The following is a 15868-nucleotide window of genomic DNA, read 5'->3' as shown; positions in this document are numbered from 1 at the left end:
TGACGTCACTCTCGATTTGGGTCGTGCACCGGACGACGTGACTGTTCCACCAGGACTCCATCTGTCACTTTTAACTCAGGAGAAAATCCTTTCCCACACATCTTTTTAGAGTAAAACTATTTGCTCAGTTTAAAATAAAATGTTTTCAAAGTTGAATAAAAGCCACTTTATTCAGGTAGGTTACTGTTGATGATGAAAGCGATTCTTTCTTTAGTCCACTAGATGGCGACAAAACACAGGAGAGAAAAAAAAACAGTATCAAAACTGAGCATGGTTGCAACATTGATCATTTCAAAATTCGTCAGTCAGTAAATTACAAATCATTTCAGTGGACTAAAATTTCATTTACTTTTAGAAAGTGAAAATCCTATACATTAAATCGTATATAATTTGTATACCTGCAAGAAAAACTTTGGCAAAAGGCATCATAAGGAAGATGCAACCAATCATACAAAAGAGAAGTGAGGAAAAACAAAAAGTGAACACCATATAAAAAGCGAATACCGTGCAGTATTCTTGGACAATTGTTTGTGAAGAACTTTTAAAAGTGGAGAAAATGAACTGAGCTTTGGGGTCTGTTGAGGATAACCTCAGTGACATCCAGCTGAAAATTACCTGTTTGTTTCTATTAATTTTGTTGATTAGAGCAGAAAACGTAAAACAAAGCATACTGGTTCTCACAATATTGAGATTATTACATAACAATAACTCCATCACTTTTTATATTAGGATTAAGCCCAGCTTTTTAATTACAGAAATTCCAGTCGACTGAAAAGCACATCCAGGCAGAGTGCAAACTTCTTGTTTGGGATTTTAGATTTTCTGTCAAAATACATATTTTCTAAAGATGTGACGGTCGTAACAAAGGCAGGTTGTTAAGTCAAGAGCTTTGATTATTGACTCAGCTCTTAACAGTTGAAGACAAGTGTAATTCCTGCATTACTGCAGACAAGGTCCCCCAATCCATCTCATAAAAAAGTAACTAAGACAGAGAAAACAGGCCACCAGACTAGGAGGAGCTGATGCTCAATCACGCATAGCTGCACAACACTCCTCTAAATGATAAAAGTGATGCCTTCATGACACAAAACATCATCTGCAAAGACCAAAAATGAGACCCAGAGGTTCCACACCAGACATCCTCTTAACCCTGATTATTACTTTTATGAAATAGACTATTTTTGTCTATTGACACCACAAACTTGATCCAGATCCACATACATGTGGATAGGATAAACTCCCACAAGCCCTTCAGCAATCAGTGAGGGCACCGAGACCCAGAAGAGAAAAACCTTAGAATACCTAAAAAAAAAAAAAAAACCCTTTACAATTAAAGTGTAACTAACCCTGTCAATGGCAAAGTGTGAGAAATTCCACCATGGTTTTGTATCGGTAGATTTCACTGGTCGTCGATGTCCACACTCCAGTTCCGGTAGATGGCAGTAAATGCACTTTAAGTTGGTTTGCCAACAAAACCTTAAAGAAGAAGAAGAGACAGCGCCAAGCGTACAGATAAACAGAAGGATTAAATAGTACTCCTAAATTAATTAGTAAACACAATACAGGTTGTAATTATTGTGAACAAATAGAAACAGTACCACATATATTTTTTAGAATTTTTAGTATGTTCATGAATAGAGGTGTTAATTAGAAATTTAAATAGGAATAAAGGTATATTAGATATAAGGGAATTGATTCAGAAATCATTGGGGATGTAGTTTTTAACAGTATTTTTAGTTTTTTTATTTTTATTTTTTTAAAGAAAAAAAAATTTGGGGGGGGGATTGCAGTAGTAAAAGCATCTCATTTATACTCCAACCTGGAAAGTGGCGGCAATGCACCTAAAAGTTATTTGCCAACCGACCTTAAAACAGAGAAGAAGAGGAAGAACGGGTAGAATATAAAGTTATATATAAGTATGCATGCGTGTGTGTATGAGTATAGACAGGTATAAATATTTATGTATAGGTAGGATATATTTATTTATGTTATTTATTATTATTATTATTAGTAGTAGTAGTAGTAATAATAGTAGGAGTTTATATATATATATATATAAATAGATAGACCATTACGAACCACACTCCATACCAGTAAGTGGCGGTATACCGTCCCCCAGTAGTCGGAGCAGAGGAGTCCCATTCCACTTTATATCCACATTACAAACGATCCACACATTTGCAAACTGAGCAGAGCTGTCTAGCAATGCTCGCTGCGGTCGCTGGTCCAACTGACTCGCCACCGGGCGGGGCTTTGTGTCTGAGCAAGATGGGTTTGTACACGAACCGGGATGGGAAGAAGTTGCACCAAGCTGTAGCAACCAGGAAGATTCAACTGCAACTTTCAACTGAAGGAGACAGTTTAGGTAAAGTGTTGCCGAAATGAACAAATTTGCTCAAAAATGTTACAATTCGTACAGAAACGTAAAAATACAACCCTAAATAACCGAGACAGTTCATCAGCAAACAAGTTGATTTGGAATTTAGTTACATTTCAAAGGTTATTTATTTGTATATTGTGAGTTAAATATTGTATCATAAAGCTGTACTCAGGCACACAATGTATTGAAGTCTTAAATACAAATATTTCTTTCTAACTGACTGGCTTTGTTATCATTGCCTTGAAACAACAGAGAAATTAGACAGAGCAAGAAAATACATGTGAATGTTACTGAAAAGTGTATTGATTACAATGTTTCAGTTAAATAAGCAAAACAGTATAGATTACACACAGACTGATGTGTTGAAGCCGGTTCCCACATCTGTGCATTACTGTTTTCTTATAGTATCAAACCTTCTTAGCAGAACAGTTTATTTCTACTTTTGACACTTTTCAATCACCTACAAAAGCAAAAAATATGATTGATGTTATGTACCCAAACATAGAGAAATGGAGCCAAGCAAGATGCGGATGATCAAAAAACAGAGACGTTAAAAAAATAAAATAAAATTATGAGCAGTCTTCCTTGAACAGGAGGAGGACCTCCACCGAGGTAAATCTGAACAGAATGGTTAATTATACAACTGCCAACTAACTGCAAGATATTACGCACTGTCCATGGACACAGAGCAATGAAGAGTTTTCAGTGTAAAACACAAGCATTTAATAAAAATAAAGAAAATCGAAGTCTTTTAGTACCAAGGACATCAAGACAGTTGTGTAAATGGACAAAGTGCAGTGCTTTGCAAAACAGTTTTAGATGTTATTGCATAATATCAATTTTTGTTGTGTCGTTTATGTATTTATTTTTGACAAACACAACATACTTCTGTTTCTTTTCTCCTCAGATAATGCACACGGTGTCATCTCCAACTCATTTAGTTAGAGCCAGAATACCTTTTACCCTCACAGAATGAAGATCTTGGGCTGTTCTGAGCAGAAAGCCAAAGATTTTCTGTGCTTATGAGAAATTTAGAGGGTTTAAAGTTCTGGTTGTAGCTTTCATTATTCATAATGATTGAGTCACATATTTTAATGAACGCTGTTTTTTAATTATATGGACATGTTCATTGAATGCTTTTCAATGAAAAGCATTGCTGTTCTTGACCCTAGGTTCTTTGTACTTCTCTGGCTTTGTGTGTTCTCTTCTATTTAAAGAAAAACTGGACTGGTTGCAGTTCAGACACATTCTCTGCTACTTAACACTTCCTGCTGTTGCTGATTGGATTGGTGCTCTGTCCCCTGTTTTTAACCCCCTTTTCTTTTCTCAGCTATTATTCTGACACTCTGTCCCAGCTAGATCCAAACACATCCATGCATCAGAGTCTATGTCAGATTGTCTTATTGTTTCTCTCTCCTTCCTCAGCATGACCCAAGCCTAGTTCTAATGGCTCCTTCAACAGACAGAGGTAGAAAGAGTTTTATGCTGAGTTATTACTTAAAAGCGAGTAAGGAGTGAGTGACAGACGTCTCCACTTGACCCAGGTGGCAGAAAACTCATCTCATGGGCTGCTGCGAAAGTGGACAAATTCAGGCAGTATGAAGATTGACCTGAATCCCCTTTTTCAAAGAGTTTCATTCCACCTTTAAGATTGACAGAAATTAAATGAAAGTAACTTTCTCACAGCATGGTTTCTGAGAGCCTGTTGAGCTCCAATAAACAGAATTAAATTGTTAAATGCTCAATGTGTATTTTGGGCATTTATCCTTCGGTTCTAATCAGCAAAGGCAGTTCGTCATTTGTTTGGTGGCAGGCGGTGAGAGGTCCACTTTTTACCAAGGCAATCACCCTGTTACATGTCCTAGTCAAAGTCAAAAACCAATTTATAATCTTTGGTAAAGCTTGAAAGTTGATGTTCACCACCATTCTCAATTCAATACAAAAGACTAAGCATTTTTGGCAAAGTGAAAAAGGGCAAAAAGTTTCTTTATAGATGTGAAAAACTGGAAGCAAAAGACTTGCAGTTGTAATTACACAGAGAAGTATTGCCTCTGGGAAGTTAAAAACAACCGTATGCCACATATTTAGATGTATTCGTTTAAACTTTCTGAAAGTGTTTCTTCCCTTCTACTTTCCTAATGTGCATCACTGAGACTTTTCAGATACAATTCATTTTGATCAAATACAATGACGTTTGTGGTTGTAATGTGACAAAATGTGAAAAAGTACAAGAGTGAAGCGTTGCGTATTTTTTTCCCAGGGTATATAAGTCATATGAGGCATGCAGCCTTCATTATGTGAGCTAGATTCACTAGCTCATTTCACAAGTGAGCTAGAACTCGTATTGGCCGAGTGGTGGCGCCAAAGAGCAGTAGGTCTGTAACTGTCAAACATGTTGTTCAGAAGTAAGATAAAGTCAGTGGATGGGAAAACTGCAAGAGTTTAGAGTAGATTCTAATTTGATCACTGTTATGATAATAATTAGAATTGTGCATATAGCAGATGTGGGTAATGTGTTAATTTATTTGTGGACTATAAGATGATGAAGTCTTGAAACTTTAATTTAATCCCAATTTACAAAATCAGCACATAAACGAAACAAAAACCAGACACATAGTGCAGTTAATTTACAGTTTTCTGTGTTAAATCAAAACAGTTCTTTTTATACCATAGTTTCCATCCCATCTAATCCCCCCTAAATATGTCATTTGATATTATTTTGCGCTTTTACGCAAAGATACTGCAGCTTCCATTTTTTTCTCTCAAAACAAGTAGTTATTTTTAGAGTCCTTATTGTGAATCATATTTTGCAGGAAGCAGCTTTTTAATCCCTTAAAAGCATTCTTACGCAGCGCTCTAAACCGCTCCACAAGTGGTGGATCTGACAGGGAAAACAAGCAGCATAACTGCGCTTCCCATCAAGTAATGGCAACTGTGACCGCCCCATCCCAGATTGGAGCACCCAAAAAAAGGGGGGTTGGGGGATTCAATAAATTATGCTAATCAGTCATGGCAGATTGGAGGCGGGTTATTGCCTTAATGAGAGTGGGAGCTGTCGCCACAACATGCGCACTGCCTCCCATTCCTCTTCCCCCCCCCTCAGCTCGTGTCTCCTTCTACGTTTCCGTGCGTAACAGCAGCTTCCTTCTGCAGCAGGCTACTGTGCAACAAGTTTGCAGGAGCTCTACTCATCTATCCGTGACTGTCACCATAAAGTACGCGAACGCATCGTTGCAGTCTCTCTCTCTCAGACGCGCGCGCACACACACACACACACACACACACACACCCACACACCCCCCCCCCCCCCCCCCCCCCCCACACTCGGAGCAGCAGGAGCGGCAGCAGCGTGCCATCCCTTTCGTGACTCCGCACCAGATGCGGTTTACTCCCGGCGGCGCGCAGTTGAATGCGGGGGATCGAGAAAACAAGAGGAGCGTTTAGTGTGTGGAAAGACATTTAAAGAGAGTGGCGAAATGGAGAAAGAAGTGAAGCGACACTATCGCACGACAGCGCTGAACATCATCTCGTCTTTATGTTCAGTGGCGTCCATCGCGTTCTGCGTCCATCTGAGCATCAGCGCGGCAGACATCACGAGCCGAGTTGTGGGTTTGGAGAGCGGGACGTCGGAGCGCACCTTCATCCAGGTCCGCGGATACTCCATGGAGGATTTCAATTCTCTGGTGCAGCAGAGAGTGGATGAGTTGCTTTCTCAGGTAAACCATGACTTCCACTTTTTAAATTTTTTTTTTAGCTGCCTTCAAATGATCCAGTATCACTTTTCCGTGCAGATGAATTAAAGTGACGTTCATTTGCAATTTTCAGCGCTCTTATGAGAATTTCGCCAAGATCAGGACGGCAAGACAAGCCTCAGCTGACTGTAACTGCCCCCCAGGTAAGGGCACATGCACTTTTACTAGTCCTAGATACACACTAACTTTACGGCTGATTAGGGCCCCAAGAGAACTTGGTTGCGCACATACAGGTGCAACTTAATAGATTGTTAAAAAGTTCACTCCGCTTCCTCAGTTTCAATAGTGATACTTCACAGACTAATCTCTTCCATGTGTTTATTTCTGTTCATTTTGATAATTATGACTTACAGCTAATGAAAACCCTTTGGTCAGTTTCTCAATTAAAAATCGATTCAATATACAGGAATGTTATAGCCAACACAATCATGAAGAAGACCGACTTGACAGTGATACCTTACCTGACACACCTGGCTGTTGAGATTGCATAATCTTATATGAAAGTAGAGTGGAAGGAAAATGTTTGGCAGAAGAAATAAATCCACAAGCAACAGCCATGAAATAATTAATAAGCAAAGCCCATTCTAGAGTTAAAAACACAGTACATGGACTGCAGCTGGAGCCAGGGCTCCAAGAGAAACCACACAGACTTATCCGCTGCTGTCTCATTCTGAGTGTTAAGCCTCTCTTCAACCAGAGACATGAATGTCTCTTATCTGTTCTTGAGAATAATGGAATGGACTGGGTCTCGGTGGTACAAAGTGTTCTGTACAGGAGAAAGTACATTTTGAACTTCATTTGGAAATGAAGTTTCCAAATGAAGATTTTTGGACTGACCAGCAAACACACCTGACCTCAACCTCACAGAGGATATACGGCAGGAGTGCTCAAGTCCAGCAGTGGAGAGCTACTAGTCTGCAGCTTTTATTATGCAACTCTATCTTCTCCAACACACTTGAATCAAATGCCTGACTTACCTCATCAACAACCCATCCGTCTGAATCGGGTGCGCCTCCTTGTCATGCTGCATTGATGCAGTGATTTATGCAGGAATCCTGACCAAGTATTGCATGCATTAGAGTTGGGCGATATGGACATAGTACAACTAACAATACCAACAGTAAGAACTTTTTTTTTAACATTAAATGGAATTTATTGCGATAACAACAAATCAGCATTCTTAAGTGCCCACCACTGGGGGCACTCATTGTCTCAGCAAGCTTATTTTCCTGTAATAAAAACGTAAAAATTTATCTGTCTTAAATATTCCCTGAGAAACATAATTTTGGGTTTTCATTGTAGCTGTAAGCAATAACAGTCACAATCAGAAAAGAAACTTTGAGTGTAAAATTGTTACACTCTGTGTATAAGTAAGCTATACGAGTTAAATTTTTTAAAATTAAATGGTAAAATGAAGTTTTTAATTATGTTTTCTTTTATTGAGATTCAACTTTAAAACTATGAGACTTGCATAGTTTTAAAGCTATATTAAGAGTCATACCTTGAAGATAATTAACTGAGAACTGTACATTGACTGTTAGTAATAAATGTGAAGTGACTGCTGTAATGGTCAAACATACTGCATCATGTCGTCATGTTGACTCACTTGTGTTACTGCAAATACCAAAACTGACCCAGCTTTGAAAGCACCAAAAGAAAAAGTCAGGGGTGTTGTAGTGGCTGGTGGGCCAATTTGATGGCGGGCCCCTCAAATGCCAGCCGTGGGCCCCATGCAGGCTTGGGCCGGCCCTGTTTATCTAAGGGAGGGTAGAGCGGTTAAACGTGGAGGAATGAGTAGGAATCTGTCGACACAGGACGGTTTGGGGGGTCTGATTGTGTAACAGCTGAGCGGAAAAGCCCAAAGGCGAAGTGCTCGGTGCTGAGCTGTGGATCTGAGTGACTGTTTGACTTGTGATGCTGCATGCTTTTGTCCATTTGACACAATAGGCAACAAACACAACTTGAAATTCACATTATCCACCAGTAGATGGAAACATTTATTCCTGCAGTGCTGGCCAGCTTTCTAGCAATTTTAGGAGGATGCAGTGAAGGTCTTGTGAGGGTTTAGCAGTGCTCCTCACTTTGTAGTTGTTGCATGTTTGTGCAACCACCCAGAGAAAATGGCTCCTTCTTTTAAAGAAGTTAAATATCTAACAGCGCTAAATGTAGTCTTAAATAATGTGGCATTTCAGCTAAATTAAATTGCTGTAGTTCTTCCTTTGATAGCTAAAGCGTTTAGCACTTCAATAAGATGATTTTGAGGACTTTTGAGGACTATTTTCATGACCGATCAGCCCAGAAACAACGCTTTGCTAATCGCTGTAATTTCAGTAATGAACCAGAGAATTATATGTGATGTGAAAGCAATTAAATTCACCTTGTTTGAACCCAACTAATGGTATAAAAAAGTGGAAAGCACTGCTGCATGCAGCCAGCATTTTGAATGTCTTTGGCGCTTACATGGGAGCAAAACAGAATAGAAATAGCCTTTATGGTCCCGCAGAGGGGATATTAAGCATGTTACTTCTGAAGAAAAGCATAGACTTGCACAGTTTTTGCAGGCACAATAAAACATTTGTCTTTAAAAGATACTTTGTTTCATTAGATTCGAATGAAAAAGGTCGAGGTGGTCAGAAAAAAAGTGTCCACCAAGCCTTTGTAAAGCTGTGTCCACTCCACAGAGCTGTGCTGATGTGCTTTCCAGGAACTTTATGCTCTTTCCTGGCAGTCTGCTGAACTACTTAGTGGCTGTTTACTAGACTTGATGCCTCAGGTAGTTTTCAAAGTTTCACAACTTTTTAAAATTTTGATCATGGGCCATCAGTCTCTGCATCATAGACTCGGGGGGTGTTACCCTGAAAGCATTCACACCCCTAGATCTCTTTGACATTTTGTTAGAGTGCAAAACTAAATGGCCCAACACAAAGCAGTGGATAAATCTAAAGTCGATAAAAAGGAGGAGATGGCTTCCCTCTCTTTTTTTTTTCTACAAATACAAATCTGAAAAATAGTGTGTTATGCCTTTCTAGTCAGTCCCTTTTACTGTGAAAATACTCCATCTCAACAAACACATTGCGGAATTTGTATAATTTAATCTTAGTACATACTTTGAAGATCTTAAAGGCTTGTTAGGTAAACAAAGGACATCGTGAAAACTTTGGAGGAGCTGCAGAGCTCCACAACCCAGGTGGGAAAATCTGTTGACAGTTCAACTGTTAACCATGCACTCTATAAATCTGGCTATTATGGAAAAGTTTTAGGAAGAAAGATAAACAAAAGTGTGGATAAAAGTCACTGTGGTCAGATGAGATCAAAATGTAACTTTTTGACACACTTAAACGTTCAGAGCTATGATAGAAGGGTTTATGTCAACACACACATGTTACCGTGGCTCAGTCCCAAACTAAAATCATACCAGACTTAACATCGAAAGGTTTTAAAACTTTTTCTAAGAACGATACTTATGGGTCGGTAATGAGATACAGAGTTGATTGGATTTTGTTCCTATAGCTCAGCAGCTGCCATCAGTGCTACAAGACTTTGTCCTCCAATTAGAAGTTGGACTCACACACAGTCTGTCCTCTATTTTTGGAATAAGCTCAAACATTCATCCTATCAGACATATTTGTTGTATTCAGTCTTGGCTAAGTTAAAAAAACATAACTCGACAAGGCGATAATCCTGAATGAATGCGTTCCCCTTCTTCACCCCGTGTTTATATCGACTGCGAATGAGTCATCTGCTGAGTGGGCATGCCTGAATTAACGAACCAAAATTACTGTAAGGATTAACATTAATGAGACCCATCACAGTCACGCAACTCTCTGCACTTCATCATACATCTGGTCTTTATTTTCCTCCACTCACATCTCTGCATAGGGCAGAAATTAAACCATGAAAGCCAATCAGATTCAAATGAAGTGTGACAGGGATAAACCAGGGGCAGTCAACAGCTGATGACATGCCACGCATCATTCTGCAACTTCTACCAGGTAGTTTCCTGGAGCTATCATACAGAAATTTATAGTGGGAAACAGCCCTGGTAGGCATCTATTACACAAGTTTGCCTAAGTCTTCCGGATGGAAATTTGTAAAAGCTGACTGAATAACCAGTTTTAAACTCCTTTATGGTCTTTACTTTGAATTCATTTGAACTGTACTAGGTTTAAGATATGATCAGAAGTTATAGCTTTTGATCCCAGTCAGAGATCCTATCCATCTCTCCTTTGCCAAAAATGTGACTGAATGCAGATGTGTGGAATCTGGGGTGACTTTACATAAGCTATGCAAGATAATCACTGTGATGGAATAATCAGTCATAGTTTTAGTCCTGAAAATCACATTTTTTAACCTTTGCAGGGGAATCATTTTCTTTTCTCTTCAAACTTTGCCTAATATCTATCACAGAGACAACTTTTTATTAAGTTTAGGCAATTTTTAATAATGTCAAAGAATGCAACTGTTACATAAGAGTTAATGGGAGATTAAAGGTTCAGGGTAACATTTTGGAAACATACCTTTATTCAAGTTTTTGTTTATGCATATTTTTTGGTTAGCTTTTAGACCCTCCTGCTGTGATTGTTTTGTACCTTGAAACATACTCTTTGCAAGCTGAGAGCTATATATATATATATATATATGTTTTTCTTTTTTTTTCAAGCAAATAACTTTACACTCTATGACTTCTGAATAGGTTCACTCAGTATCCATCTTCTCCCCTGTCTAAGAGACAGCCTATGGCTCAGATGTGGCTCTTTTTCTCAGTTTGAGGACAATAATGTGCTTTTCACAGTCCTCACTTTATTACTGTCATTGAAGATGGAGTGCTTGTATAGGCAGTGCAATGGGCCATAGCTTGGGGGTATTTTGTGCTTCTGAATAAGAGGAAATTTCAATAGTTTTTTTTTTCCTCAGAAAATCAGTCTTGAACTTTAGCTTATTTTCCTACACGTTGACATGATTCTATGTAAAAATCTAAAAAGTAGCTTTTATCTTGCTGTCATTTCATCTGTAACAGTGACAAGCACTGTTTAGTTTTCAGCTTCAAAGTGACTAAAAGCATTTTTACATTTCAGTTTGCAGATGCGAATGCTGCGTGCTGTTCTCATCCTGAGTGCTTTTACCTCTACCTGCACAGCCTATTACACTTTTTTGGGTCCGGCCTTTCTTTCATGTTTTATAGCTACATGGAAAATTACAGCTCCCAAATGCAGCACAAAGGGGAATTATTTTCATCCTGAGCGAATACTGCTCATGAGGTCTTACTTAAAGTCAAGTCTACATCAAATCTACATCAATTCCCACCTAGTGATGGTTTTAAGGTCAAATAAATTAAATAATTAACATGTCTTTTTGGCAAACTGGATTATTGTACAGCCCCCCAACCTTTCAAATTGGTTGAATGTTAGAAAATGTTAACAGATGGATTAGTTTGACTAATATCTAGCTTTTAGAGAAATTTTGAGGGTCTTGCTTTTGAAACATGTACAGACCAATAATTTTCTTTCTTTGATTTAAATTACAGAGAATTTGTTGAAAAGAAGACACTGCCTTATGTCTAAACATCTTATAGTCAATGTTGGAAAGTGAAAGTTGAAACATGTCAACATAAATACCTCTATCATGTGTAAACCTGTTTAGCTCCCTGCGTGCTGTGGCGCTGCACCAAGAACCAATGGAGAAAATGACACAAAAACCTCAGAGGAAGACATGGGCTCAACTTCCTTCTTCACAAAATGTAAACAAATACAGGGTGGCATTAGATTTAACATTTGTAGGATTTTTCTTAAGAGATCACAAGCCATTTCTCCTGCTAGCATAAGACAGAGATTGGTTTTGGGTCTATTTACTCAAAATGAAACCCTGGTAGTTTGGGTTGATCAAATGGGCTCACCAAATCTAACTCAGTTGAAATAATGTTTCTTTTAATATAAAGAACATGTAGAAAATAGTGTATTCTTTCAAGTAAGTTTTTACATTTCAGTACTTTCTTTGCCTTTTTTAAACACCCCAATGATACTGAAAATAGTTTTCTTTGACTCTTCCCTCAGTAATAACTTCCATACCAATGAGCATTATTCTTATAGAAACCTAACAGTGCTAAGGTATGGTGCATTCACTGACTAGAATAATATTGGATTTTTATGATGTAAGACTTTGTGGCGTATCTAAAAACTTTTCAGACCTGAAAAATAAACATTGCCTGCCACAACCTTTGCCACTGCTGTGAAATTGTGTGGAAAAACTTTGAAATAAGTAATTATGTAAACTTGCTGACCTCAACAATGCCGATTTGTACTGCAGTTCTCAAATGGTGAGAATTGTTTATGAATTTCCTGTTGTGGTCCTCAGTCGGTGTGGTGGTCATTGTCCTGCCTACATATCATAGTTCTGGCTGTGATAAACTAGGCAGGACAGTTCCATGTTTGAATAATTGCTCTAGTAACTTTTTAAACTTTTCGGATGGAAATATGCTACTGCAATAAAAAAACCTAATTTATTTTAGGGCTTTTTTACATAATTGTGGAAGATGGTATGGTTTTAAAAGTATTTCTTGGCATTAGCAGGCTGTTTGCTTTTTCATATTTTATTTACGCTGTCCTTTTTCCTGGCTCTGCTTTCAGTGCAGAACTTGATGTTTAATGGGACCATCATAAAATGTGGAGTCAGCAAATGTAGGTCCTTATATGCTTAAATCTCAACCCCCTTCTCAGGCACCAACCTTTCCCTCCAATCTCCCTTGAAGCATTTGTAGAAGTTAACGCTTCAAAGGTCTTGGCAGCTAAACATCGGTCAAAATCCTCTTGAGAATACTGCAACGTACAGCTTGCAGTTTGCAGGAATTTGTTTTTTCCTTACTACACACACAGAAAACTGGCTGTCAAGTGCAACAGACTGGGGCAGCGAGGGCTTAGATCAGCTGGATGTTGTGACCTCATCGTACAAAATATAATTGTAAGCAGACGCAGCAGCATTTAGGGTAGCTTGTCAACTCTAAACCAAATTTGACATCCAAAAGTAAAGCTGCACACACAAATGCAGGCGCTGGGATCACAGGCCTTTAGGGTGAAGAACTTTTTTTTTTAAGCTTCTTGTAGACAAACCTGTTTACAGTTCTCCTTTCCACTACACAAAACAATGTAGTCCACGTGGGGTTATACAGTTACAGTTCAGCAAAGCCATCTCTGATATCTTCACCTTAGTAACCTGTAATTAATCACTGACAGCTTCTGAATTAAGCCCTCTGTGTGGTTTGGAGCCAGGAGGTGCGCTAATAGTTGTGTAATTACCAAGTGCTAGGTAAAGCAGAGCAGACTTCCAGGTAGCTGCCGAGGCCAGCTGCTTCTGGTTAGGTGAGTCAGGTTTGGCTCTCTTTGTTACTAACTGAGGCCGGAGATGATGGCAAAGGAGCGTGGGAGGCTTCACCTGCGTCCAGCGCTGAAGAGCCAATTATGAGTGTGTTGCTTCCTGCTCAAAAGCTTCTAACTTTAGCTACTTACAAACCTGGAGCTAATTGCACTTCACATTTACAGTCTAGCAAGCGTTCTACTGTTCAACCAAAACCTTAAATGTGTTTTATTAAAAGGCTTTTATGTGATAAGCCAACATGGCGTTGAAGAAAATCCCAGTGAAATAGCTCGTGGCTCCAACATGGCAGAATGTGGAGAAATTTAAAGTGAATAGTTTTGCAAATCTTTATAGAAAAACTTGTTGCAATGAGCTCAGATTTGACATCAGTCTAAAGAAAGGAGAATAAATGTTACATTTGCCCTGACTTCAAGGCTGATTATTAGGAGTAGAATGTTGCATAAAGCACAGATGGCCTCTTCCTACTCTTGACAGCTGTTTTTATGAGGTATGGCAAAGAACGCCAGCTGACAAAAGATGGAAATGAGCTTAAAGCCGGGCAGAGTGGCACACTTTTCCCTTTTTTACTCAACGTTAACCTGAGGGCGGCATGTTGAATGGAGAGCAGATTACATGATTTTATATGACGGAGGTCAGCACAGCTCTTTGCTGCAGATTTCAGCACCGCAGGCTTTGAGGACGAGGGCCAAAAACAGAATGGAGGAGAGTCAGAACGCCCCAGCTCTAATGGTTGTCTCGTGTGTCCTTGAACATTTCCTGGCGGTGATTCGCAGTCGTCATTTTTACTCCTTTTTTTTGTGCGGAATAAAGCAGGAAGCTCAGAGATCCTGTCTTGGCTTCTCACAAGCTTACTTCTTGGAGGTAAATGAAAAGGTTTCCATCATTGCGACTTAGCGACACACCCAAAATATGGGTAAAACATATTTATTTTTTGTATTATTCCTTTTAAAGCTGTGCTTCTGCTACATCTGATCTTGATATTGCCATATTTCAACAGTCATCATGTCTGTACCTTTCTTTACCTTTTGACCTCTAGTGTAAAATCACCGCTGTAGGTCCACTACATCCAGCAGATAGCCTTCAGAGAACAGTGACTCATTGCAGTAAAAGATGACTTACAAACGTGCTCATAACGCCGGGTGCAAAGTTTCAGTCACAGGAGTCTCCTTTGTGATTGCTTAGTTTCCCTTCCCATTTACTCATCCTTGACCCACAACTTTCCAATTAATTTAAATGAACTTCTTATGTGTGACACCCTCCCTGAACAGCATGTCTTCTGTTTAAGGAATTGTTCATTCTGTGTGACAATGCAGTACTTTTGACGTTGCTTGACCATCTTAGAGAAACTTACAACATACCCCAGGATACATAGAAAACTTTTATTTACAGTGAAAAAGACTTTTCAGAATTATCATAGTCATAGTCTATGATAATAGTCCTCAATCCCTTTACTGCTGAACAGAGTAATTTGTGAAGGAGCAGTTGTACTTTGGTCCTTTCGTACACAATGAAGTCGTCTTGCCAACCTTGCATCAATTTGTAGCCACCAGAAGCTGGCGGCTTCATCTCTCTACAAGAGGGATGACCGTCACGTTGCTAGTATTTAAACACATAATGTCACCTTATAACATATTGCATGCCGATATGGGAGTTTTACTGACCTTGTTAAACTCCTCGAATAGTGTTTCTATTCACTAGACTTATCTGCAGCCGTTAGCTTTTTTCTTTTTTCTGCCTTGTAAGCCGACACTTTTGGCTTTTAGACTACAGAGAATCACAATAACTCTTTTGCAGATTTTGGGTTTGGACACATTGATCACAATTAAAATGGTGGTTTTACAAGCAGCTGTAAAAATGTCTGTTGAAAACAGAAAACCTCTGGCTATTTGTGACGCAATCCTGCTCAAACAATCGTAGGCCTAGTGTGTGGCACGTTTTCTGTATCTTATAACTTTCACTCACTGTTTTGACTAAAAAAAAAAAAGACTGCTCAATTTTTCATGTCATCACTTGTGGTCTTTGGAGGCTGTTGTATATGTATCACCAATTTTGAGTTTGAATTGGTTAAATCCCCATCGCTCATTCACGTGTGCACCACATTAAATTGAACTGCTTGTTCTGGGTGCTTATTGTTGCCTGGGAGTGTAGTTTCAGAACATAGCATATTAGTCCTAAAATGTCCAAACATTTAGGAGAAGTAAAAAAAAAAATCACCTAGAGAAACAGCTGAGTAGAATGGGAATTTAATTGTTTAAGTTGAAACCAAGACAAGTTGGTGTTCACCCAATGTAGCACTGGCAGTAATCCTTTTGAGAACCATTTATTTACAATTGATGCAAACATTTATGAGAGCTTTTCAAGTTTTGAA

The 15868-nt window shown here is 38.8% G+C and overlaps 1 protein-coding gene across 11 annotated transcripts in view; it reads left to right on the top strand.

The window, feature by feature from the left end:
- The first annotated feature begins 5709 nt into the window (after positions 1–5709).
- col25a1 (collagen type XXV alpha 1 chain) overlaps positions 5710–15868 on the top strand; it is a 196587-nt gene continuing 186428 nt past the window's right edge. For all 11 annotated transcript variants that reach the window (XM_014468962.2, XM_023346162.1, XM_023346158.1 and 8 more), the window contains exons 1-2: positions 5710–6096; positions 6206–6275. In XM_014468962.2, the coding sequence (XP_014324448.1) occupies positions 5857–6096; positions 6206–6275 (310 nt within the window). In that variant the 5' untranslated portion in view covers positions 5710–5856. The remainder of the gene's footprint in view (positions 6097–6205; positions 6276–15868) is intronic.

Source organism: Xiphophorus maculatus, chromosome 14 (assembly GCF_002775205.1).
Source record: "Xiphophorus maculatus strain JP 163 A chromosome 14, X_maculatus-5.0-male, whole genome shotgun sequence".
Classification (NCBI taxonomy): domain Eukaryota; kingdom Metazoa; phylum Chordata; class Actinopteri; order Cyprinodontiformes; family Poeciliidae; genus Xiphophorus; species Xiphophorus maculatus.
Note: the sequence above shows the minus strand (reverse complement) of the source record. Positions and strands in the feature narration are given on the sequence as shown.